The 27008-nt window shown below is 36.2% G+C and overlaps 1 protein-coding gene across 3 annotated transcripts in view; it reads right to left on the reverse strand.

The window, feature by feature from the left end:
• Positions 1–27008, reverse strand: part of LOC135133085 (inactive rhomboid protein 1-like) — a 114569-nt gene extending 87561 nt beyond the window's left edge. For 2 of the 3 annotated variants that reach the window (XM_064061344.1, XM_064061342.1), the window contains exons 1-2: positions 26364–27008; positions 4159–4752 (exon numbers count right to left, since the gene is read on the reverse strand). In XM_064061344.1, coding sequence (XP_063917414.1) covers positions 4159–4721 — 563 coding nt within the window. In that variant the 5' untranslated portion in view covers positions 4722–4752; positions 26364–27008. The remainder of the gene's footprint in view (positions 1–4158; positions 4753–26363) is intronic. The other variant, XM_064061343.1, reaches the window with a different exon arrangement.

Consider the following 27008-nt stretch of genomic DNA (forward strand, 5'->3'; position numbering starts at 1 on the left):
CGAAAAATTGGAAAATCGAAAAATAAAAAAAAATTGGACAATCGAAAATTTAAAAATTCCGAAAATTGAAAAATTGAAATATAGAAGAACTGAAAACTCAAAAAATCGAAAAAAATTAATAATTTACAAATTGAAAAGTTAAAATTGAGAAACCGAAAAACTGAAAAATCACAATATTGAACGAAATATCAAAAAATTAGGAAATTAACAAATTGAGAAACAGAAAAGTCTAATAAGCAGAGTCTAAAAATCGCAAACTTAAAAAATCGAAAAAGTGAAAAACAAAAACCTAAATAATAGAAAAATTGAAGAACTGAAGAACTGAAAAATCAACGAATCGAGAAGTCGAATTGGACAATTGAAAAATCGGATAAACCAAAAATCGAAAAATCGAGAAACCGAAAAGCAAAAAATCGAAAAACCAACAAATCGAAAAATCGAAACATTGTAAAATTCAAAAATTGAGACATCGAGAAATCGAAAAATCAAAAGACAAAAAAATCGAGGAGTCGAAAAATCGAGAAGTCGAAAAATCAAAAAATTGAGAAACCGAAATAGGCCAAAATCGAAAAATCGAAAACTTAAATATGGAAAAATTGATAAAGCGAGAGATTGAATAATCAAAACATCGAAACATCCGAATGTCAATAAATTGAGATCTCAAAAAATTTAAAAATTCGGAAATTTAAAAAATTAAAATATAGAACTGGAAACTCGAGAAACCGAAAAATCTAGAAATTTAAAAATTAAAATACGGAAAAGTTGAAAAATTGAGAAATTGAAATAAAAAACAAAAAACTGAAAATCCAAAAATAAAAAATAGAAAAATCTTGAAGTCGAAAAATGAAAGAATCGAAGTATTGAAAAATATCAAAACTGAAAGAAATATCAAAAAATTGAGAAATCGACAAACCAATAAAGCGAAGTCGAAAAATCGAAGAATTGAAGAACTGAAAAATCGAAACTTTGAGAAGTGGGAAAATCAAAAATAGATTAATTGAGAAATCAGAAAACTGAAAATTTAACGCAAAAATTTGAAAAATTGAAAAATTGAAAAATCGGGACATTGAAAAATTGGAAAATCCAGAAATTGAAAAGCTCAAAAGAAAAAAATCGAAAAACCGAAAAACCCAAAAATCGAAACATCGAAAAATTCAAAAACTGAGACTTCGAGAAATCGAAAAATCGGAGGATCGAGAAATTGAGGAGTCGGAAGCCGAAAAGGAAAGTTAAAAATTGAAAAATTGAGAAATTGAACAATCAAAACAACGAAACATCTGAATTCGATAAATTGAGAAAATAAAAAATTGAATAATCGAAAAATTTTAGAAAAGAAAAACTGGAAAATCGAAAATTAAAATTAAAAAAATCGAAAAATTGAAAAATTGAAATATAGAAGAACTGAAAACTCGAGATATCGAAAAACCTAGAATTTAAAAAAATGAAATATTTTTAAACTTTTCGATGTTTTAATATTACATCGAAAAGTTTAAAAATTGAGAAATCGAAGCATTAAACAGTCGCAGAATTGAAAAATCTAAAGTTTACAATAAATTGAAAATCCAAAAAGTAAAAAATCGAGAAATCAAAAAAATCCGTCAATTCAAAAATCGAAAAGTCGAAAAAGTGAAATATTGAAAAATCTCATAACTGAAAGAAATATTCAAAAAATCGAGAAATTAAAAAATTGGAAAACTGAGAAATCGAAAATCTAAAAAAGCAAAATTGAAAAATCGTAATCTTAAAAAATCGAAAAATTGAAGAATTGAAGATGTGAAAAATCTAAACTTTAGGAAGTCCAGAAATGGACAAATAAAAAAAAATACTTTAGAAATCGGCAAACTGAAAATTTAGAAACGTGAAAATTTGAAAAATTGAAAAATCGAAATATTTAAAAACCGTAAAATTGAAGAGGACAAAAATTGAGAAATCGTATCATTGAAACATCGAAAGATTGAGAAATCGAAAAATAAAAAAATCAAGAAATAGAAAATTTAAAGAATGGAGGAATCGGAAAAGCCCAAAATTGAAATATTGAAAAATTGAGACATTTAAAGTTGAAAAATCAAGAAATCGACAAGACGAAAAATCCCAATAGCGTATTTAGGTATAAATCACAAGATCAGGACTATTCTACTTTTTAAAATTTAAATATCATTATAAATTGGAAAATGTTGATTTTTTTTTCCAAAAATCTTGACGTCTAAGCTGAAAACTCGACACGGATGCATAAATCGTAAATGGGGTGAAACTACAATTTTACTATTGTAAAATTTGACAAATTTTGGAGAGTGTAATTTGATAATACAATTTGAAATGTAAATTTTGTCATTCGGGAACATTATGTATTAAATTGTTAAGATGTTCAAGAACTTTGTTCACTTATTCGTTGTAAAGTCCAGTGGTCGAAATGGGTTAGTTCTTCGTAGTGGATGTGTATTAGATCAACTCTAATGAATATCGGTTTATAGATAAATCGCTTAAAGCCGATATTGGCCTGAGGGTGCTTTGGTCTGTAGATCAAACAAGTTGTCAGCAGGCGACGAAAAATTGCATGTGGAGGGAGACTTCGGATTACAAATCGTGCCAAGAAAGACATATTTGGGAGAGATGGATTTTCATGTGCTTGACTAGCGGTAATTTTAAATTGTTTGCTGTCGTTCGCGAAGTGAAGAACACAATTTCATTAAAATGATAATTATAAAATTATCATAATCACTATTGGTATTAATTAACACAAACTGGCGCGCAAGTTATCAGTTGATTTCGTTAATAAATTCATAGAAACCTATATGGGATTTTTTCATGCCTTAGAAAATTAAAAAGTAAAAAATACAATAACAAAAATTTTCAAATGCGGTTTACGAAAAATTAGTTGAAGAGAAGAAAATTTTGGAAACGCTGACAAATATGACATCTTAAAAAAAAATAACACTTGAAGAAGTGCTTTCGGGGTAATATTTTTGATGCTCGCGTGAACAAAATACTCTATGTCACTGTGCAGATCTAGCCGAAAATCTGAAAACCAAATCGCTGTGTGTAGGGCCAGCATAACGGAAGTAATAAATCATCCCATCGGTTGAAGAACGTTGGGTCGGTGCACTGATGTCGATGTTATATCCCGAGAGGGGCCCAACACACCCAATAAAATCGAACAGACAAAATAAAGCTTCAAACATGATTATATTTTTACTAAAATTCTGAAGTTTATAAACTGCACATTTTATTTATTTATTTATTTATTTTATCTTGTTTTCGAACTATAATAAACATTTCAAACAATGTCCGTAACTTATTTTAATGTAATATTAGTGTGATTTTGACCTTATTCTAGATTTTATTACAGCAGAACGGCGTATCCTTTTTAAATTTTAGAAGTTACGGAAACTAGTTCAAGAAACAATTAGTTATCTCGTATTTTTTGAACAAAATCTACCAAAATGTCGGATAACAGCAATTGTTTTTCATAGAAACAAACAGTCTTCAAAGCAGCCTTGAACAACTCGATATTACAAACATGCCTCTAAAGTTCTTAATGCGTTTTTTTCTCTCTTGTAATTATTTGTAATGTTAACGCCGAAAGTTTATGTCATTCTGTTATTTACTTTGAACATATATTTTCATTTTGTGTTAATATTTTTGTAAAACCACGAATCTACATTTTACTTAAAATCTTGTTTTACTTTAATCTTATAAAACTAAACAATTATACCAGTTTAAAAACCCTTGGAAAGTTTCTGTCGGTCTTCAGATATAGTCAAATAAAAATAGGAGTCAAATGCATTTAAATTCAATTCTTTCGTATCACGTTACAACGCGTTGCTTCATATTTTTTATGTCAAGCATATTTTCAGATTTTGTACGTATATGTTTATACACATTACTGTTTACGGAACAATGTTAATTATGGATTTATGGATAACTCCTCGTATAAGAGCAGAGTGAAGGGTGTTTGTCTTTGCTAATGTTTGATGGCGCCATCTGATGTAGAGTAAAATAAACCTAATACGTTGGCTCACTGTAGTGAAAATGTGCGTTGACGAAAAATTTGTTTGGATTCCTTGTCCTAAAGCTCACTATTTAGGCGAAGTAAAATCTGTATTAGGTTGTCCAACTATAATATACTTAAACAATGCTATCAGTTAATAGTCGACTTACCTGTTTTGGTACTGGTAGCGCTGCTCGCCCTTGCGTTCCGAGCTGGCCGACCGCTCCCTGATCTTGCCCGTCCTGTGTCGTTCCGTGGGCGTGTACCGCTCGATCGAGCATACGCTCTGCGCCGAGTTGTGCCTTTCGCCCTCCTGGTACTTGTCGACGGGCGTGTAGCGGTCGGCCGCGGCTCTATCCGTGGGCGTGCTCGTGCGCGAGTAGCGGTCCACGGTGTGGTACCTATCCAGACTGCCCACCGGCGCGTACCGCTGGCACGTGGCGTAGTGGTACCTCTCCTGGAAGTCCCCCCTCCTCTCCTCCGGCTGCAGGCGCTCGGACGACACGGACGTCTGCGGCCGCTCCCCCAGCGGGTACCGCTCCGACGCGCCCTGGTACCGCTCGCCCGACGGCAAACGATCCGAGCCGCTGCGCTCCGAGCCGAACCTGTCCGAGTAGCGGTCGGCCGGCTCGAGCAGGTTCTTGTCGCTGGCGTAGCGGTGCTCGCACTGCGCCGGCGCCGGCGACTGCTGTAGCGCGATCTGTCTTCGGCCATAATCCTCTTCCACCGGCATTCTGGAGGCCCTGGCCCCGCTGTCAGGACATCTGCAACAATAACGTGCGTCAGCGACGGGACATTTGTCTGGTGTCGCTTAACGCCGGCCTAGCGCTAATCGATACCCGGAGTCTGGCTAACGGCCGTTATTTATTTCGGTTTTGGGACTGTGACACCGTGACAGACATAAACTAGCGAATGGATCGCGGAACTGCCGGAGGCGGCTTTCAATTAATTTTAACGATAACTAATCGAAATTTAAATTACGCCAATCGGAAATTCCTAATTGCACCTTCGCCGCGATTAACCGACGACAATGGGAGTTTAACCGAGCGAGGATGAGACGAAGAAAAGTTGGAGGCTTTGCCGAGACGCTGCAGCGGCGGGGATTTGGGGCAACGGGCTATTTATTACTGCGAAGAGAAAAAATGGCCTGGCGACATTTGGGACGCCAGGACACGCAGGCCACGGCAAAGACACTTTCGGGGCTTCGACACCTCGTTGCAAACTTTATGCGTACTTATTCGGAGCCCAGAGGAGCGAAAGTGGCGCAGTCGGCGGGATTTCTGATAAAAACGCACGTTATGACTAAATGAATCAACCCGTGACAAACAAATAAGCGAAGTAAAGTTAATACCGAACGGGGCGTCGGTTTCAAGAGGGAGAGGTCAATAACTAGACGTCACCTAACTTTCACATCACCAACATTTAAAAGCTCCTTAGAAATTTTTGTCAGGCTCACGAAACTTCACGAAAGCGACAAAAAAATTGTTCTCGATTAATTCGGGAAGTTATTTTCATGCATGAGTTATTTATCGGAATGCTTAAATTGTAAATACTTAACTAATTAACTTTAAATTTTCTAATAAGTAGTTCGACGACGAGCGAATGCGACTGCGAGAAAGATCCTCGACACGCAAATGGAGCAGTCGGTAGGATGTAAAAAGAAAGACGAGTTTGCCATTTTTACAGCTGTAATATTAATTTAATGGGTCGATATATCCGTTCTAGGAACGCTAACGCCCAATCATCTTTAACGACTTTGCACAATCCGAACCGAAGTAATGCGATTTTAAATTCACTTGCAGTGAATAGTTTATAAAGAGATCGAGCAATAAATGAAACGGATTGCCCATTTGCATGCAACAATCAACTTTTATGCTGCAGTTCCACGAAAACTCGCCGTGTTCCTGATCCCCTAGCGCCGTGAATGCACTCAACGGGAGAGCATATGCAGGCCGTAATATAGTGGTGTCATAATAGGAATATTTCGAAGTCTGGAGGGACAAAATGTGGAGCAATATTCGCAGATTCGGCCAATACTATTTAAATCGTGTTGCATTTACATACATACAAATTTTTACTTTTAAGCAATCCTTTCCTTTCGCGAGATTTATGTCCCATCTGCAGCAGAGCGCGGCTGAAATTAAGAAATATGACAACGGTGATGGACTCTCCATCTTTGAAGTAAGAATTTTTCATCTGGAGATCGATGCCGGTCCTTTGTGATGCTGTTACATTTCGAGAGGCTAAGCCCACCCTCCTGACGTAAATCTTACGTTTGTTTTGCGAGAGCTTCACTCAAACTTTTATATTTGGATTTTTTTCATATAAATTAAATTCTTTAGGAAGCCGTATCGAGTCGAAGTGGAAGTGAAATTTGATTACATTCTTTAGTTCATTTTATAAAATTATATTTTTGTTTGGAAATGAGTCATCTGTGTTTCGGGCGAGTGTCGTTCCTGGAGTGGATAACGTAATAAGGGAAATTATGAAGTAATAGTACAAAGGAAATAATAAAAGTGAGCACGGCCTGGAATGAGTTAGTCGTGATGAGTTTTTTCCTATTAATTTCTGGTAGTCGCGCTGCTTCGACAAGCCATAAAACGTCATTTTCACGAGCATAAATAAAACTATGAATCTCGGGAGTAATTAAAATCGCGCTTAATTGCTGATACTTAAATGGAAATAATCTTTTTCTTTCGTTAATGGCCGACGTAATTTATATTTGCTTCGCTCTGTCTCGAGTGGAAACAAATTTCAAACTGCAAAGCTACTTACATGGCGGAGTCGTGAAGTTCTCGGGAAATCTAGAGAACTTACCGTGCCGCGTTACATGGGATTTATCAAAGAACGGGTTTCCGACTAATGTTTTCTACAAGACCTAATTTCTGCACCGCAGCTTCTTTAATTACTGAGATTAAACCGCGGACTGGATTTCAAGCGGAGAGCTTTTTCATTAAACACTGCAATTGCATCGCGATTGTAGTGCGGTTTTTATCCGAAAGGACACATTCCTGCACTTTAATTGTGTCGAGGAATCATGCATTATTAACGAGATATTTTCGTTATTTATGGCATCCCACCGACTGCGCCATTTTCGGGTCCAGCAACAAAATCACGTGTATCTTCAAGTTTAAAAAGCGGAGCGAACGATACTAACGAGATTCTTGTTCTTGTTGCAAAATCCGACAACGTTTTTGCCTCATATTTGCTTAAGTAAAAGCATTATTATTTAAAATATAGTAGACGTAGCCTTGTTTGTCTCTTTACAAGTTTATTCTCATGACAGACAATGTGAGACTAATGAGGCTCATGTTCGCAAAATCCTGCCACTAGTCCTATGCGCGCCGAATTTTAATTGATGGCAAGAAATGAAGCCGTCAAATCGTTGTTTAAACCCGATTCCGCATCCTACCACTACAACACAAATCATCACTAAAAAAGCCATGATTTACGAGTAATCAATTCCACTTTTTATGAGCTCTGTTTGGGCGATTTTATTTTTATTGGGGGCGAATAAATATCGGCGCTCATAATTTTTGTTTGATTGCGAATGAAAAAAATCTCATTACGACTACTTTAAATGTGAATTTCTGAAAACGTATTTATTGGGAACATCAAGGGAATTAATGCGATGGGTTGTAAATTTTACGCTCGACTGCTCAGCCCGCAGACCAGATTTTATGCGGATATTTATGAAAATTTCAGCCGGCTTCGATTCTAGATCGCGGTTTTGTTATCGAAAAAACCCAACTATTTATAAGTGCGATGATTTATTCAGAGGCCGTTTCTTTACATTTTCGAGGGTGTTTCCGCAAGATATCTCACTGATTATGGCCCTCCGTGAACCGGTCAGCAAAAAAAGTATCGGGGAATTTTTAGTGAAACGAAGAGACTATTTGTCACACATACACCATTTAACCTCAGCCTCTTGTCTGGGCCGGAAAGACAAATTAAGGTGACGTGTCGGGCATTACGGCAACATGGCGGACGATATTTCCACCGCGGCGAGATTATATATTTACAGGAGACGAAAAATACATATAAAACGCCGTTTTTAATCCTACCGACTGCGCCACTTTCAGCCTTACCACGTGCGGAGATCTACGCTGCGTCTAAGATCAACATTTACTTCGAAATAACAGCAAAACCTGGAGCCGTGCTTGTTTAGTAAATATGATTTAGAATCCTACCGACTGAACCAATTAAACTTTATTTGTTTATTGTAACTTTATTCCTAATGACATTTATTTCGTTTTATTTATTTTATTCGATGATTTGCTGGCGACTGCGCCACTTTCGCATCTACAGGCCGTCCCGAATCGCGCTCTCAACAACAATGCGGCGGTTGCTTGTTTGGTAAATATGGGGCCGATTTCTTGGCTGTTTTGCGCTACCACAGTTTCATGAACAAACACTTACCGTGTGTTTACACAACATAACTTAGCAAGAATTAGGCCTGAAGCCGCAAAATTTACTAATTGGGCAAATGGCGGCGAAAGCACGATACCGACGAGCTAAATCTGGAACGGTTAGCCAAATTAATTTGGCTTCCTCTGCGAGTTTAATTATTTCTTTTGGAGGCATTTGTTTCCCCGACTGGAAGTTTCAAAGTTAATCGTTAAATATTGACCGGTTTTTGTGTGTTGTGGCTGAGTTCTCATGGTAAAATTTCGGCTTTGTTTTCAAAACAAATCAACGACTTTTTTGTTCTCGATTCGCGTCCTGCGTCCTCAATTATTAATAAAATCAAAGCCGTAAAAATTATTTCGCAACTTTCCCATTCGCCGATTCACGAACAAAGTTTTTTATTTCATTTCTTTGTTCGACGACATTTGTGAATTGCTACGTTGTGGTTTTATAGCTGAAGCGTTGTTTTGCTTCTTTCGACGGTTTTACTTATTTTAACGCAACTATGTTGAACGGTAATTGAATGGTTCGAAATCCCACCGGCTGCGCCATTTGCGCTCTCGGGCTCGGGGGCTATGCAAGTCGTTTTCTTTCAAGGCTGAAAGAAGCGCCATCTACCAATAAAAAGTTCAAGGCTGATCAAAGCGTTGTTAATGTGGGCGAAATGTACTTAACATATAATTTATCGCTTCGATGGCGGGAATGATAACATATTTTACTGTGTATGGCCGAATTAGGACGCCAACTGCCGAGCAAGGAATTCTAAAATTTCAATTTAGGTCGCAATCAGCGGTTAAATAAAGCTTGTTTATAAATGATTTCTCGTCACATGTCTGTCACACGAGCTATGCAAGCAATATTTATTGATGTTTGTATCAATTATATGTTGTACACACAAGCAAATAAATAATACTTTGACTGAAGACGACTCTTCCCCCATGAGTTATGATTCATTAAAACTAACGATGATAAAACCGCCGATTTCAATTATTCGCCCGCCAAATCACCGAATTTACGATATTCAGCTCGTGATTGTCATAAAAATTAATGAAGCGTTCCCTGTACAAAATCCACCTCTAAAACTAGCAATATTTTTCGTACTTGGCAAAGCAAGCATTAAAATTAAACGAGATCCAACGAGAAAATTAAAAGGGAATCGTCGCGCTGATAGCCTATTATTAAAATTACTAAACTGAACCATTATCCGAGTTTCTTTAAGCATTTAAATTTGTAAATGTAGCTTTAAACACCGTCACGCCATCTACATAAAAGGTAATTTGCGAATGCCGCACGGAATAAAATTACCTTTTATTAGCAATATGTGATTTGTTGGATCTAACTTCACCCTTCTCCTAATTTTAAACCCGTGATTGATGAACACCCCGTATCGGGCCGATCTCGTCATTGTGATAATCGCCCCCCCCGAACTTAAAAACTTCCCCCTTTCTCGGCCTAATTTGCGTGCGCGTTTAATAATGGATGCGTACCGCATACGACTCCCCGGATCACCGGAACTCGGACCGGAACCGCGACATCCCGCTCCCCTGAAAAAATTAAATTTTACGGTCAATTCGCACCTGCGACCCTCGCGAACCTCCCGAATTTCGGTCTATTACTCCCGGAATTTAGTTAACCGGCGTTCTGTCGTTCCTTCTGTTCAGCGCCTGGTAATTTCGAGTCTTAGGAGATGTTTTACGGGATGTTCTCCGACTCATGGTCTTGTCTTCCCCGGCTTTAACTCGCGTAATTACTTGTTGGGACTTCGGTTCGGGAATTTCCAAAGGGAACGCGTTACTCGAGTTTTCTTTCTCGACCAGAATTAACGCGCAATGGGAGCGGGATAAGTGGACGGGGACGCTTAAACAAGAACAAATAAAAAGGGACGCTGAAGACAATCGAAAGTGCTTTAAATTTGCTCCAAATACAGAAAAAAATTCGCGTTGTAATTAAAGAGGGTAAAAGGGACACCCCGAGTCGATACGCCACTGGTTGCGATCAAACTCGTTTCGAAACTGACGAGACGGGGCGAGATAGACCGAAACTCGTTTAAACTTCCGAAAAATTGTTTCCAAGCTTAAAGATTGTTTTCAAATTGCTTTCCTTCCTCTGGTTTAATGGGGTTGCACACACGCCACTTCTACATCTTTTGCGAGGGTTTTTTTTTTAATTTTGTTTTGTCCTTTTGAAGGTGAGATAAAATCATTTCGGTGGAAACTTCAAAGGGGTCGTGATGGATATATGATTACGTTTAAAATGCGGAGTTAAAAAACACGCAAACATTGAGGCTAAGTTAATAGAGAGAGCGGCGAGAAGTAGAAAATTAGAATTATGGAGATTTATTTTTGAGGAGATAGCCGCGGTTTAAAGCGAGAAGGAGGGGCGAATGTCTCGAAATGGTGGCGAGAAAAAGGGTTAATTAGCTTTACTCATGTATAGGATGGGGCTAATTTCGGGTCTCGAGCAATCTGTCCCGGTTTTTCTCTAGTACTTGAATCAAACTGAATTTGGAAATCTTGTGATGGATTGAATTATAATTGTGTTAACGCCGGCCAGATGTAGCAGACGTTTTAAATAATATAAATATAACATAAAACGCATCAGTTATGCCCAACCAACCGCGATTTGGTGGTAAATTAAACGGGAAAACTAGCAAAACAGAAACCCAATTTATTCAACTCGTGCTAAATAAATTACAATTATTTGTCAATATGAGTTCGAATTTGATCATTGGAGTGTCCTGACCAATAAATTTGCGCCATTCATAATTACCTGTGCATCAAATGTACAGGGAGGTGCAAAAGTGGCTTTTCGACACATGCATAAACACTGAGGTGAATTAAAATTCGTGTTTTCCCGGCGCCTCCGCCATTTTTGGACAAACATTTAAAATTCCCAGATGGGTTTAAAAATAATGTATTTTATAGAAAATTTTACCAGGAAAATTAATCTGTGATTGTTTTCGCCGTATCTATATTGACGGGGAAAAATAGTTTCACACAAAGCGATAAATTGATCAAAATGTTTCGCTATATGGGTGAAAATCTTGCAGATATTTTAAGGTTATGATAGGCATGATAACTTTTTCATCAAAATATGTTTGCTTATCCCCTACAAAAATTGATGACGTCAGCCCAAAATTTTGCCGAAAAAATCCTATCTAAAATGTACAAAATATGATGAGTTTGTACTTGTGATTGACCATTCCATTCATATTTTTTGGATTTGCGCATACAGGGTGACCCAAAAAATTATCATTGTATTTCAGGAGCGAGCGAAGTTCTGTCGAAACAACTTTTGACCAATTTTTTAAACATATAATAATTAATATGGCAATTCTTTAAAAATTCTCGAGATAAACTGATATCAAAATTTTTACTTTCCCGGCGCCTCCACCATATTTTGTGAACATTTAAAATTCCTAAATAAGTCTGAAAAATAATATATTTCATACAATTTCCCAGGAAAACTAATTTACGATTATTTTCTTCTTGGCTTTAAATACGATGGAAAAAAGTCGTTCCTACTGAAAGCAATAAAATGATCAAAAGTTTCCAAAAATAAGTGATTATTTTTCCTTCAAATCTTCATTTGTCCAGTTATATTGTGTTGATATTAGGATATTTAAGGCATAGTGTCACTCCTCTAAAAAAGATTAATACATGCGGAAATTATTTAACAATTCTCGAGATAAATTTATCTGAAATTTTTATTATCCCGGCGCCTCCACCATTTTTCTCCAAATAATTAAAATTCCCAAATAAATCTGGAAAATAATTTGTGTTTATTTTTTGCTTCAATTTTTTTTATTCTGTTGGTATTAGGATATTTACAGCATACTTTCATTCTTTTAAACATATATTATTAAACGTGGAAATTCTTAAAACATTCTCGACATAAATTTATATCAAAATTTTTATTTTCCACCTTTTTTGTGGAAATAATTAAAATCCACAAATTGATCTGAAAAATAACATATTTTATAGGAAATTTTCAACGATTGTTTTCGCCGTATCTATACATACGATGGAAAAATTAGTTTCAACACAAAAAAATAAATTGGTCAAAATGTTTCCAAAAACATATTTCGATTTTTTATTATCAAAAATCATCACAATTGAGATCGGGTGGGTGGGTGGGGTTTACATTGTGCCTTAATTTAGCTTAATATATATAGCCATCTTTTCACAACAAGAAACTTAAAAATCATGCTTAAAATGATAAATTTTTTTCCATATACAAATTTTCCATTTTATATATGTTTTAAATTTCATGCTGTGAAAAGAAGTATACACATGTTAAAATAAAAAGGCAAAATTTAAGCCCGCCCACCCACCCTATCTCAATTGTGATGAATTTTTTTATTCGCCCTGAACCAAGGGGGCAGAGCTTAACTGTAAAATCCTTATTTATTTACAAGAAATTAAAAATATGTTTTTGAGTATCGTGTTCAAAAACGCTATGTATATAAAGAAAAAAAGCCCAAAATATAAACCCCGCCCACCCACCCCATCTCTATTGTGATGATTTTTAGTCCTAGAAACTTAAAACGCGTTTAAAATGATAATTTTTTCGTAAGGAAATATGGATTTTGTAATTAAGTTCCGCTCCTGTGGCTCTCGACGATAAAAAAATATTATCACAATTGAGATAGGGTGGGTGGGCGGGGCATATATTTTGTCTTTTTTCTTAAGATATGTAGTCTTTTCACAACAAGAAACTTAAAACATCGTCAAAATGGTACATTTTTGCAAGGGAGTATGAATTTTGCAATTTTGGGGCGGAGCCTAATTGCAAAATCGTTATTTCCTTACACAAATTTTTCATTTTAAATATGTGTCTCATGTTGTGAAAAAAAGTCTACACATATTAAAACAGAAAGGCAAAATTTAAGCCCGCCCACCCGCCCTATCTTAAATGTGATGATTTTTTTTTATTCGCCGTAAACCAAGCTTAACTCCAAAATACTTATTTCTTTAAAAGAAATTAAAAACATATTTTTGATAACGTGTTGTTCAAAGAACATTATGTATATTAAGAAGGAAAAACAAAATATAAACCCCGCCCACACACCCCTTCTCAAGTGTGATGATTTTTTTTATTCTTAGAAACTTAAAACTCATTTAAAATGGTAAATGTTTGAAGGAAATATGGATTTTGCAATTAGGCTCTGCTCCCTTGGCTCACGACGAATAAAAAAAATCATCACAATTGGGATAGGGTGGGTGGGCGGGGCTACATTTTACCTTTTATTTTCTTAATATGTGTAGACTTATTTCGACAAGAAACTTAAAACATGTCTAAAATGATAAATTTTTGGGAAACTAATCTACGATTGTTTCCACCTTATCTCGACTACAACGAAAAAAATTATTTTTTGCACAAAGCAATAAAATGATGAAAATATTTCCAAAAATTGCTATTTCTTTTATCTTCAAATCTGAATTTGTCCCGCCATATCGTGTTAGTATTGGAATATTTTTTTAAATTGTGGGTATAAATTCATATCAAAATTTGTATTTTCCCGGCGCCTCCACCATTTTTGTGTAAACATTAAAAATTGCCAAATAGGTCCGAAAAATGATGTATTTCATACAAAATTTTCCCAAGAAAACTAATTTATTATTATTTTTGTCCTATTTATACATAGAATGGAAAAAGTCGTTTCTACACAAAGCAAAATTTAAAATTACCAAATAATTCCGAAAATAATACACTTAAAATGGTAAATTTTTGTAAGAAAATATGGATTTTGCAATTAGGCTCCGCCCCTAGCTCTGCCAACGAATGAAAACTTCATTACTATTTAGACCAGGGCAGGTATGGGTGGGGATTTAATTTTTTCTTAATATACACAGTATTCTTTGAATAACCCAAAACTCAAAAACATCTTTTACATGGTAATTTCTTGTACAGAAATAATAACGATTTTGCAATTAAAAATATCACCACAATTGAGATAGGGTGGGTGGGCGGGGCTTATATTTTGCTTTTTTTCTTAAGATATGTAGTTGTCTTTTCAAAACAAGAAACTTAAAACATGCTTAAAATGGTAAATTCTTGCAGATAAATATGGATCTTGCAATTAAGCCCCGCCCTTCGATCTGACAACGAATGAAAAATTCATCACAATTGAGAATTTAGATGGGGGCTTTATTTTTTCCTTAATATAAATAGCATTCTTTGACCTACACGATACTCAAAAACATGTTTTTAATTTCTCGTAGAGAAATAGGAATTTTGCAATTAAGCTCCGCGCGTTTGGCTCACGACGAATAAAAAAATGACCAGAATTGAGATAGGGCGGGTGGGCGGGGCTTATATTTTGTCTTTGTTTTTTAATATACATAGCCACCTTTTCACAACAAGAAACTTAAAACATAGTTAAAATGGTACATTTTTTGAAGGAAAGATGGATTTTGCAATTATGGGGCGGAGCCTAATCACGAAATCGATGTTTACTTACACAAATTTTACATTTTAAACATGTGTTTCACGTTGTAAAAATAAGTCTACACATATTAAAACAAAACGGCAATATGTAAGCCCGCCCACCCACCCTGTCGCAATTGTGATGATTTTTTTAATTCGCCCTCAACCGAGAGGGCGGAGCTTAACTGCAAATACTTATTTCTTTAGAAGAAACGATAAACATGTTTTTGAGTATCATGTTGTTCAAAGAATGCTAGGTATTTTAAGAAAAAAACGCAAAATATATACCCCGCCCACCCAGCCCATCCCTGTTGTGATGATTTTTTTTATTCTTAAAACGCGTTTAATGGTAAATTTTTGTAGGGAAATGTGGATTTTGCAATTAGGCTCCACCCCTAGGTCTGCCAATGAAAACTTCATTACTATTTAGATCAGGGCAGGTATGGGTGAGGCTTTAATTTTTTCTTAATCTACCTAGTTTTCTTTGCATAATCCGATACTCAAAAACACCTCTTACATGGTAATTCCTTGTACAGAAATAATAACGATTTGGCAGTTAATCTCCGCCCCCTTGATTCACGACGAATACAAAAATGATTAGAATTGAGATAGGGTGGGTGGGCGGGGCTACATTTGGCTTTGTTTTCTTAATATGTGTAGTCATCTTTTCACAACAAGAAACAAAACATGGTTAAAATGGTACATTTTTGGAAGGAAAGATGGACTTTGCAATTATGGGGCGGAGCCTAATCACAAAATCGATGTTTACTTACACAAATTTTACATTTTAAACATGTGTTTCACGTTACAAAAAGAAGTCTACACATATTAAAACAAAACGGCAATATGTAAGCCCGCCCACCCACCCTGTCGCAATTGTGATGATTTTTTTTAATTCGCCGTCAACCGAGAGGGCGGAGCTTAACTGCAAATGCTTATTTCTTTACTAAAAATTAAAAACATGTTTTTGAGTATCGTGTTGTTCAAAGAATACAACGAATGTTAAGAAAAAAGGCAAAATATTTAATTAATTTAACTACAAAAGTTTAATGGTAAATTTTTGTAGGGAAATGTGGATTTTGCAATTAGGCTCCACCCCTAGGTCTGCCAATGAAAACTTCATTACTATTTAGATCAGGGCAGGTATGGGTGAGGCTTTAATTTTTTCTTAATCTACCTAGTTTTCTTTGCATAATCCGATACTCAAAAACACCTCTTACATGGTAATTCCTTGTACAGAAATAATAACGATTTGGCAGTTAATCTCCGCCCCCTTGATTCACGACGAATACAAAAATGACCAGAATTGAGATAGGGTGGGTGGGCGGGGCAACATTTTGCTTTGTTTTCTTAATATGTGTAGCCATCTTTTCACAACAAGAAACATAAAATATGGCCAAAAAGGTACATTTTTCGAAGGAAAGATGGATTTTGCAATTATGGGGCGGAGCCTAACCACAAAATCGATGTTTACTTATACAAATGGTACATTTTAAACATGTGTTTCAGGTTGTCAAATAAAGTCTACACATATTAAAACAAAAAGACAAAATTTAAACCCGCCCACCCGCCCAATCTCAATTGTAATGATTTTTTTTATTCGCCGTGGACCAAGAGACACAATACTTATTTCTTTAGAAGAAACGAAAAACATGTTTTTGAGTATCGTGTTGTTCAAAGAATACTAGGTGTAATAAGAAAAAGCGGCAAAATATATACCCCGCCCACCCACCCCACCTCAATTGTGATAATTTTTTAATTCTTAGAAACTTGAAACGCGTTTAATGGTAAATGTGACCCCTAGGTCTAGCAACGAATGAAAACTTCATTACTACTAATATACATAGTATTCTTTGAACAACATGATACCCAAAAACATGTCTTACATGGTAATTTCTTAAGGAGAAATAAGGATTTTGCAATTAAGCTCCGCCCTCTTGACTCACAGCGAATAAAAAAAATCATCAGAATTGGGATAGGGCGGGTGGGCGGGGCTTATATTTTGTCTTTTTTTTAACATACATAGCCATCTTTTCACAACAAGAAACTTAAAACATGGTCAAAATGGCACATTTTTGCAAGAGAGTATGGATTTTGCAATTTTGGGGCGGAGCCTAATTGCAAAATCGTTATTTCCTTACACAAATTTTTCATTTTAAATATGAGTGTCATGTTGTGAAAAAAAGTCTACACATATTAAAACAAAAAGGCAAAACTTAAGCCCGCCCACCCGCCCTGTCTCAAATGTGATGAATTTTTTTTATTCGCCGTAAACCAAGGGGGCGGAGCTTAACTGCAAAATACTTATTTCTTTAAAAGAAATTAAAAACATGTTTTTGATAACGTGTTGTTCAAAGAACATTGTGTATATTAAGAAAGAAAAAACAAAATATAAACCCCGCCCACCCACCCCTTCTCAATTGTGATGATTTTTATTCTTATAAACTTAAAACTCATTTAAAACGGTTTGTAAGGAAATATGGATTTTGCAGTTAGGCTTCGCCCCTTTGGCTCACGACGAATTAAAAAAAATCATCACAATTGAGACAGGGTGGGTGGGCGGGGCTACATTTTACCTTTTTTTTCTTAATATGTGTAGACTTATTTCAAGAAACTTAAAACATGTCTAAAATGATAAATTTTTGAGAAACTAATCTATGATTGTTTTCGCCTTATCTGTACATACAACGGAAAATATTTGTTTCTACACGAAGCAATAAAATGGTCAAAATATTTCCAAAAACTGCTATTTATTTTATCTTCAAATCTGAATTTGTCCCGTCATATCGTGTTGGTATTGGAAATGTTTTAAACATTGTCGGCATAAATTCATATCAAAATTTGTATTTTTCCGGCGCCTCCACCATTTTTGTGCAAACATTTAAAATTCCCAAATAAATCCAAAAAATAATATATTTTATAGAAAACATTTCGAAGAAAACTAATTTACGATTGTTTTCGCCTTATCTATGGAAAAAGTCGTTTCTATAAAAAGCAATAAAATCATCAAAATGTTTTCAAAGACAGATCTTATTTCTAGAAACAATAAAAAACTCGAAACGAGTAGACAATTTATCGAAAGCACTAGAGGGCCGAAGTAAGTTTCGAGTAAATAAACATTTAGTAAAATTCTTAACACCCCAAATACAAATAAACGTTCCTTACATTTCCCATAAAAAAATTGAATAATAAAAACCCTCGCGAAAACCGCTAGTGCACAAATATGTATAAAATGTCCCATTTTTTTTTAAAGTCCGGTTGATTGCAGACCGCGATCCACACGCACAATCGGCGCCCCGCCATAAAAGAAACCAACCCCTTATTAAAACAAAAACCACCAATTTCCCATTGTACAATGTTTACGTCACTTCCAAGCCGTTAGCTCGTTATTTACAACGTATGCAAATTCCGGCTGTCAGAAAATTTTATTCGTCGGCCGGTGGAGGCGCCACTTGTCATTCACCGGCTCCATTACGTTCGATAAATGCCGCTTTTATTTTGAATGGACTCCGGCCGTCCGCTTTTCCTGCAACTCGCTGCAGCGAGTTTTACCGCTGCAATGGAACCCGAAAGCGCCACAGCTCGAGCCGCTTTTCACTAAACTCGTTAATAATTGATTTGATTGGAAATATGAATCGATATAATTTGCATAATAAAAAGTCTTAGCTTTGTTGTAGTCATGCATTATTTATCGAATGTGTCACCGCGAAGACAATCAATACCGGTCTTGTCATATGAGCATGTTGCTGCTTTTCTCACCATGTCGTATTTATGGTGGCTTTATTTGATTTGCTGTCGGCCAATCCGGCGGAATTTTTTCCTTGATGTTAACGTCTTTTTTGTTTTGTTTGGGTTTTACTTATTTATGAAGGTGCTCTCGCGTTTCTTTGGAACCCCGTGATTGATTTTCATGTTGTGAATATTTATGAGTGTTCGGAGGAATGCGGACGGGATGTGTGCGCCCCATTTTCGTTGACTTTCTCAAAGCAATCGGCTCGCTAGTTCGGCAAAAACCCAGCTTTCCGCGTCACGAAATCACGGCCCGCTTACGCAGCTTAATAATAAATAGAACTGCAAAAAGTGACCATATTTCACATTTTCACTGACGAGGGAAACATGCGTTAAGCTCTGAGGCCTACCCAATTACGACCCTGTCATAAGGGAATTATCCCCTAGCCTCAATTCTCTAATAAAGAACAAAAACTCGCCGGTATTAAATTCGCGAAAATTGCTTCATTAAAAAAAGATTCCTGTCAGGAAAACCTCCATTAAAGCCTGCGTTCTTCGCACCGACTTCTTCCGGCCCTCGATCTGCAAACGTCGATTCCCCGAAAATTAGTCGTTCGAGCTTATTTTGGGGGAGGCGGCTTCCATATGGCGTGACCGCCGAACGGCATAAATGAAATTTTCAGCCAACTTTCGCAGCGACGTGGAAGATGTGTGCTAGTGTGTCATTCCTGATAGTGTTGGGTTTCTTAAGCCTTCATCAAGCCTCTATTATGTGCTTTCTGGGCCAGTGAAAACGTCAGAAAATCGCTTCGTCTTATCGCACATCCGATCTGGACTCTATACGCTGTTGAAAATCCCAGATATAAGTCGGGGAAGTCGAGGAAGGTAATTGTTTGAGATGGCAATCAATGCGACACAATTACGGTTGGAGACCGTACTTCGGCGCCAAATTCGAATATGGAGAATGGTTAAAGCGGAGGCGTTAAATATAAATGTGGCGGGGAGAAAGTCCAATTTTTAGAAGTGAAAATAAATGCGCTTGTTATTCGGTCTAAGTAGTTGATTAATAGTCGCAAGTCTGAGCACGAGTCCATTAGATAAATGTTTATCTGCTGCAAATGTAACTAAGGATCTACCGTTACGTTCTACTTTTTTGTCAGCTCGAATTGATAATTTAGTTACTGGGGTTTTAAACCCATTTATCAGACCTAAGAGCATCGGTACGTCGGATGCAGCAGTTTTTCGTTTTATTGGACGTGTACAACTACAAAAAATGCTAAAACACTCAAGTGAGCAAATAAGTAAAATTTGTTGCGGTGAAAGACAAAGTTACAACACCCTGAGGAAGTAATACCTATTTTCATTTTTAATGAAATTTTGGTTGCTAATATGCTAGGGAAAAATTCAACACAGGTTCATAAACTACAAGTAGAGAAATATGTTATTTCATAAAATTTGAATAACATTAACAATAAAAAATGTCGGATTGATTATATTCTAGGAAACCAAGACGAAGAAAAAACACAACATTTTAGAAAAATTCTGAACAATAAATTTCTTGAGTTTTTGTTTATGCTTTGTTCTTAGCCGACTATTTTTCTTATTTCTTATTCTAAGCAAAATTGTAGTCCTTTGTTCTCCATATCGATCTTGCGAGCATTTATCATCACATGTTTTTTTACCCTTTATTGCTCTTCTTTTCTCCATGAATTTAACTTTTATCTAAATCGCTTCTATTTTTTGTTCATTATTCTTTTCTTGTTTCCTTTTATATTTGCCATTCATACATAACGGGAATATATATAGCGTGAGTTATTATTAGAGATACAAAAAAGTCAAAGACTACGGTTCTTTGAGGACTATACTTACTCTAAAATTATTTTTAACCATCTAGAGTTACATTATCCCAATTTTCTTGAAATTTCACAAAAAATCTTAGTAGCATTATTTTTAAAATCAGTCTGTTTTCCGGAAGGATAAATAAAAGTAGCTGCTTTGTTGTAATATCAACTAAATCAAATTTTAATACACAGAGTGTTTATAAAAAAGATCTCAATTTTACAGTTTTCAAATATGTATATTTTAGTTATTTTTAAATGTATCTTACTCGATTTTTTGTCCTCATTCTTCTAATATGTCGATGTGTCTCCTAAAAAAGTAAAAAATCGCAGTAACTATCAACTAATGTACAACAATAGAATAAGATGCAGTAATAAAATATAGGGTGTTTCGTTTAAAAGAACTAGAATATCGATATTTGAAAATTGTAATAAGTGATACATTTTTTATAAACACACCATAAACGATGTAAAACAGATTTTAAAAATAACCCCCTGTGATTTTTTATGAATCCAAAAAATTTCAAGAAATCAAGAAAATTGGAATAATGTGGCAAAGTCGTAACGTAATATCCAAAATAAACTGCGGTTGACAATTAAGACCCGCCCCTCGGCTCACGATGAATAAAAAAATCATCAGAATTTAGACAGGGCGGGTGGGCGGGCTTTATATTTTGCCTTTTTTTTCTTAATATATGTAGCCATCCTTTCATAACAAGAAACTTAAAACATGACTAAAATGATAGATTTTTACAAGGACATATGGCCGCAACCTAATTATACAAATTTTCCATTTTAAACATGTTTTAAGTTTCACGTTGTAAAAAGAAGTCTACACATATTAAAACAAAAAGGCAAAATGTAAGCCCGCCCACCCACCCTGTCGCAATTGTGATGATTTTTTTTATTCGCCGTCAACCGAGAGGGCGGAGCTTAGCTGCAAATACTTATTTTTTGACTAAAAATTAAAAACATGTTTTTGAGTATCGTTTTGTTCAAAGAATACAACGAATGTCAAGAAAAAATGTAAAATATTAACCCCTCCCACCCACCCCTTCTCAATTGTGATGATTTTTTTATTCTTAGGAACTTAAAATACGTTTGAAATGGTGCATTTTTGTATGGAAATATGGCTTTTGCAATTAGGCTCCGCCCCGGGTCCAACAACGAGTGGAAAATTCATCACAATTGAAACCGGGGTAGGTATAGGTGGGGCTTAATCTTTGGCTTCTTTTACTTAACACATATAGTTTTCTTTGAACAAGATGATTCCTTTCACATGGTAATTTCTCGTAGAAAAATAAGGATTTGACAATTAAGCTCCGCGTCTCGGCTCACGACCAATAAAAAAAATCGTCAGAATTGAGATAGGGCGGGTGGGCGGGGCTTATATTTTGCCTTTTTTTTCTTACTATACATGGCCATCTTTTCACAACAAGAAACTTAAAACATGATTAAAATGATACATGAAATATTAATTTTGCAATTATAGGTCGCAGCCTAATCGCAAAATCGATTATTTCCTTATACAAATTTTCCATTTTAAATATGTTTTAAGTTTCATGTTGTGAAAAGAAGTCTTCACATATTAAAACAAAAAGACAAAATGCAAAGCCCGCCCACCCGCCCTATCTCAATTGTGATGATTTTTTTATTAATCGTCAACCAAGGGGGCGGAGCTTATCTGCAAGTACTTATTTCTTTACATGAAATTAATAACATGATTTTTAGTATCACGTTTGTCAAAGAATACTATGTTTATATTAAGAAAAAAAAGGCAAAATATTAACCCCGCCCACCCACCCCACCTCAATTGTGATCATTTTTTTACTCTTAGGAACTTAAAACACGTTTAAAATGATAAATTTCTGTAGAAAAATATTAATTTTGCAATTATACTCCGCCCCCGGGTTTGAATGAAAAATTATTCACAATTGATGCCGGGGTGGGTATAGGTGGGACTTAATCTCTGTCTTTTTTTTACTTAACACATACAGTTTTGTTTGAACAACATGATTACTAAAGAACATATTTCACATGGTAATTTTTCGTAGAAAAGTAAGGATTTAATAATTAAGCTCCGCCCCTCGGCTCATGTCGAATAAAAAATATCATCAGAAATGAGATAGGGTGGGTGGGCGGGGCTTATATTTTGCCTTAAAACTTAAAACATGCTTAAAATGGTAAATTCCTGTAGATAAATATGGCTCTTGCAATTAAGCCCCGCCCTTCGATCTGACAACAAATGGAAAATTCATCACAATTGAGAATTTAGATTGGGGCGGGTATGTGTGGGGCCTAATCTTTGGGTGGGGCTTATTATGTGCCTTTTTTTTCTTAATATACATCGCCATCTTTTCACAACAAGAAACTTAAAACATGATTAAAATGATACATTTTTGCAAGGAAATATGGATTTTGCAATTATGGGACGGAGTCTAATTGTTAAATCGATATTTCTTTATACAAATTTTCCATTTTAAACATATTTTAAGTTTCTTGTTGTGAAAAGAAGTCTACACCATGTTAAAACAAAAAGGCAAAATGTGAGCCCGCCCACCCACCCTGTCGCAATTGTGATGATTTTTTTTATTCGTCGTCAACCAAGGGGGCGGAGCTTAACTGCAAATACTTCTTTCTTTATACAAGAAATTAAAAACATATTTTTGAGTATCATGTTTTCAAAGAATATTATGTATATTAAGAAAAAAAAAAGGAAAAATATATATACCACCCACCCACCCCATCTCAATTGTGATGATTTTATTAAACATAGGAACTTAAACCACGTCTAAAATGTTAACTTTTTGTAGAGAATTATGGATTTTGCAATTATGCTCCGCCCCCAGGTTTGAATGAAAACTTCTGATACCGGGATAGGTATAGGTGGGGCTTAATCTTTGGCTCTTTTCTACTTAACACATGTAGTTTTCTTTGAACAACATGATTACTTAAGAACATATTTCACATGGTAATTTCTCGTAGAAAAATAAAGATTTTGCAGTTAAACTCCGCCCCTCGGCTAAACGACGAATAAAAAAAATCATCAGAATTGAGATAGGGCGGGTGGGCGGGGCTTATATTTTGCCTCTTTTTTCTTAATATACATCACCATCTTTTCACAACAAGAAACTTAAAACATGATGAAAATGATACATTTTTGGCAAGGAAATATGGATTTTGCAATTATGGGACGGAGTCTAATTGTTAAATCGATATTTCCTTATACAAATTTTCCATTTTAAACATATTTTTAGTTTCTTATTGTGAAAAGAAGTCTACACCATGTTAAAACAAAAAGGCAAAATGTGAGCCCGCCCACCCACCCTGTCGCAATTGTGATGATTTTTTTTATTCGTCGTCAACCAAGGGGGCGGAGCTTAACTGCAAATACTTATTTCTTTATACAAGAAATTAAAAACATATTTTTGAGTATCGTGTTTTTCAAAGAATATTATGTATATTAAGAAAAAAAAGGAAAAATATATATACCACCCACCCACCCACCCCATCTCAATTGTGATGATTTTATTAACCTTAGGATTTTAAACCACGTCTAAAATGTTAACTTTTTGTAGAGATTTATGGATTTTGCAATTATGTTCCGCCCCCAGGTTTGAATGAAAACTTCTGATACCTGGATAGGTATAGGTGGGGCTTAATCTTTGGCTCTTTTTTACTTAACACATGTAGTTTTCTTTGAACAACATGATTACTTAAGAACATATTTCACATGGTAATTTCTTGTAGAAAAATAAGAATTTTGCAGTTAAACGCCGCCCCTCGCCTCGGCTAAACGAGGAATAAAAAAATCATCAGAATTGAGATAGGGCGGGTGGGCGGGGCTTATATTTTGCCTCTTTTTTCTTAATATACATCGCCATCTTTTCACAACAAGAAACTTAAAACATGATTAAAATGATATATTTTGTGCAAAATTGCAAAATCGATATTTTCTTACACAAATTTTCCATTTTAAACATGTTTTAAGTTTCATGTTGTGAAAAGAATATTAAAACTAAGAGGCAAAATGTAAACCCGCCCACCCCCCTATCGCAATTGTGATGATTTTTTTATTGGCCGTCAACCAAGGGGGCGGGGCTTAACTGCAAATACTTATTTCTTTACATGAAATTAAAAACATGTGTTTGAGTATCGTGTTGTTCAAAGAAGAATGTACATATTAAAAAAAAACACGGTAAAATATAAACCCCGCCCACCCACCCCACCCCAATTGTGATGATTTTATTAACCTTAGGAACTTAAACCACGTCTAAAATGTTAACTTTTTGTAGAGAATTATGGATTTTGCAATTATGCTCCGCCCCCAGGTTTGAATGAAAACTTCTGATATCTGGATAGGTATAGGTGGGGCTTAATCTTTGGCTGTTTTTATTTAACACATATAGTTTTCTTTGAACAACATGATTACTTAAGAACATATGTCACATGGTAATTTCTCGTAGAAAAATAAGGATTTTGCAGTTAAACTCCGCCCCTCGGCTAAACGAAGAATAAAAAAATCATCAGAATTGAGATAGGGTGGGTGGGCGGGGCATATATTTTGCCTTTGCTATTCTTAATATGCGTTCTTGTTTTCATAACACAATGTTTAACATGTTTAAGTTTGTAAATTTTTCTAAAAAGTGTCGATTTTGCAATTAAGCTCCTCCCTCCGCTTTGACAACGAATGAAAAATTCGTAACAATTGAGATCGGAGCAGATGACTTAATCTATGCTTTTTTCTTAAGTTATATAGTTTTCTCAAGATTTTGTATTTTTACTCTTTTATTTCATTAGAAACATCTGGCAACACTGCGCCACACATATAATTACCTCAAAATTAATATACTTAACAATTTTTACTGTCGCACGAGATTACCATAATCGAATTCTTCCTCATAAACGAAACGAAAAAACGCCACAAATTTTTAGTAATGAAAAATAAATTAGGTTTTTAGCAGCAAAAAATCAATGTTTTAAATGCGAGCGCAGCGAGCACGTTCAGGACGTTTCACTTTCACAGACATTGGTGATCACTTATCACAAACAATCTTTAAATTCATATTTTAATCACGATAATTTTTTTCTTAATAAGTTAGCTTCTCAGGGACGCCAATGACTACATTTCTTTAATAACACCTGACCGTGCTCGCTGCGCTCGCATTTTAAAAGCTTTCTATTATTTCATAGAATACGAGCGCAGTGAGCACGTTTAGACTGCCTCCGCACATTCTTGTGAAAGGAAAAACGAACAAAAACTGTTTATCTTGTTAATTCTCATATATCATCTTTCCGCGAAAATTCTGTTTTCCAAAGCATAAAACGTCTAGTCCGAGTTCCGAATTTTTCAATGTTTTTTAAACGTCGTCGTCTGGATCCGAACGTTTTTTTTTCTTCCATGCACACGTTGGGATAATTTATTAACAATAAATAAATGTTATACGACATTGTGCTGACCCGGCCTAATAAACAACCTTCGATTGGATCGGACGTGGAACTGTGCCAAACCTCTACCAAAAACGTAACACTTACTAATATTTTTCGACAATTTCACAAATTTAAAAACCTTTTGTTGAATTTGTAGCTCCTTTTCTTCTGATTTTGTTTATATTTACTCTGTAAATTTCTTTTGTTGGGTATTTTCAAGAGCGAGAGTTTTCGGATTAAAATTCCAGAAAGATCCACTCGTCCCTTTCACCACCACCAGACAACAGAGAAAAGTTTACAATCACCTTGACCTCCCCGCCTCTCTTTTTATCCCTTTTTGTAAATACCCTCCCCGTGTAAATATGTCCTCACCGAAAGCGTCTTTGCGTGTCTTTCCGCCACACTTTCCACTTTCCACAACAGTAATTAACCACCCGATGCAGCACAGAGGGCGCCCCCGAACATATGTTACGTCCTATATTTACGACTTTCCCCCCACGTGCCCCCCATCCCGCCGATATTTATTAATTACCCCATCTTACCTGTGACGGTCGCCGTGGTGATCCGTGATGGCGGCGCCAGTTCTACAGGGGGGCTACACCCCCCAGCCCCGCCTACCACATGATCCCGCTTCCGGCCCTGCAACACAACAGCGTTAGGCCGAGTCCGGCCCTGGCCCGAAACCGTCTACTGACTTCAAGAGGAGCGAAGGGCCCCGTCCATTACAGGCCGCCGGGCGTAATCCCACACTTATCCATGCATACGATATAAACCGGTCACTGCTTTCGCACCACGGAAATTTCGACCCAGTTCCGAGAACCCACTCCCAAGCTGTTGTTATTTGTGTCAACACGGCTGTATACGCCTAGAGCACAAAATGGCGAAGGCGCTGGGCTGAAATTTCCGCGAGAGCGGCCGACGCACCCAACGCACTATGGATTAGCGGGAGACGGGCACTGGCCGGCATGGGCACTGGGTTTAGCACTGGCGATGGACGCCCTCAAAACAAAGCCGTGGCGGAGGCGCCGGGGGCCGAGATGGCGGCGCGGATCGCGGGCTCCGGGCCGGATTCCTCCGGGGAGCTGCACCGAAGGCTCGCTGGGCGGCCTAGACGCGGCTGGGTCGGGCTGGTACCCACATATTTAACAAAAATGGCGAAATATCGCGACTTGTGGCCGACTACGCGA

This window comes from Zophobas morio, unplaced genomic scaffold (genome assembly GCF_036711695.1).
Source record: "Zophobas morio isolate AGI-343-1 ecotype UQ-CSIRO unplaced genomic scaffold, CSIRO_AGI_Zmor_V1 ptg000021l, whole genome shotgun sequence".
NCBI lineage: Eukaryota > Metazoa > Arthropoda > Insecta > Coleoptera > Tenebrionidae > Zophobas > Zophobas morio.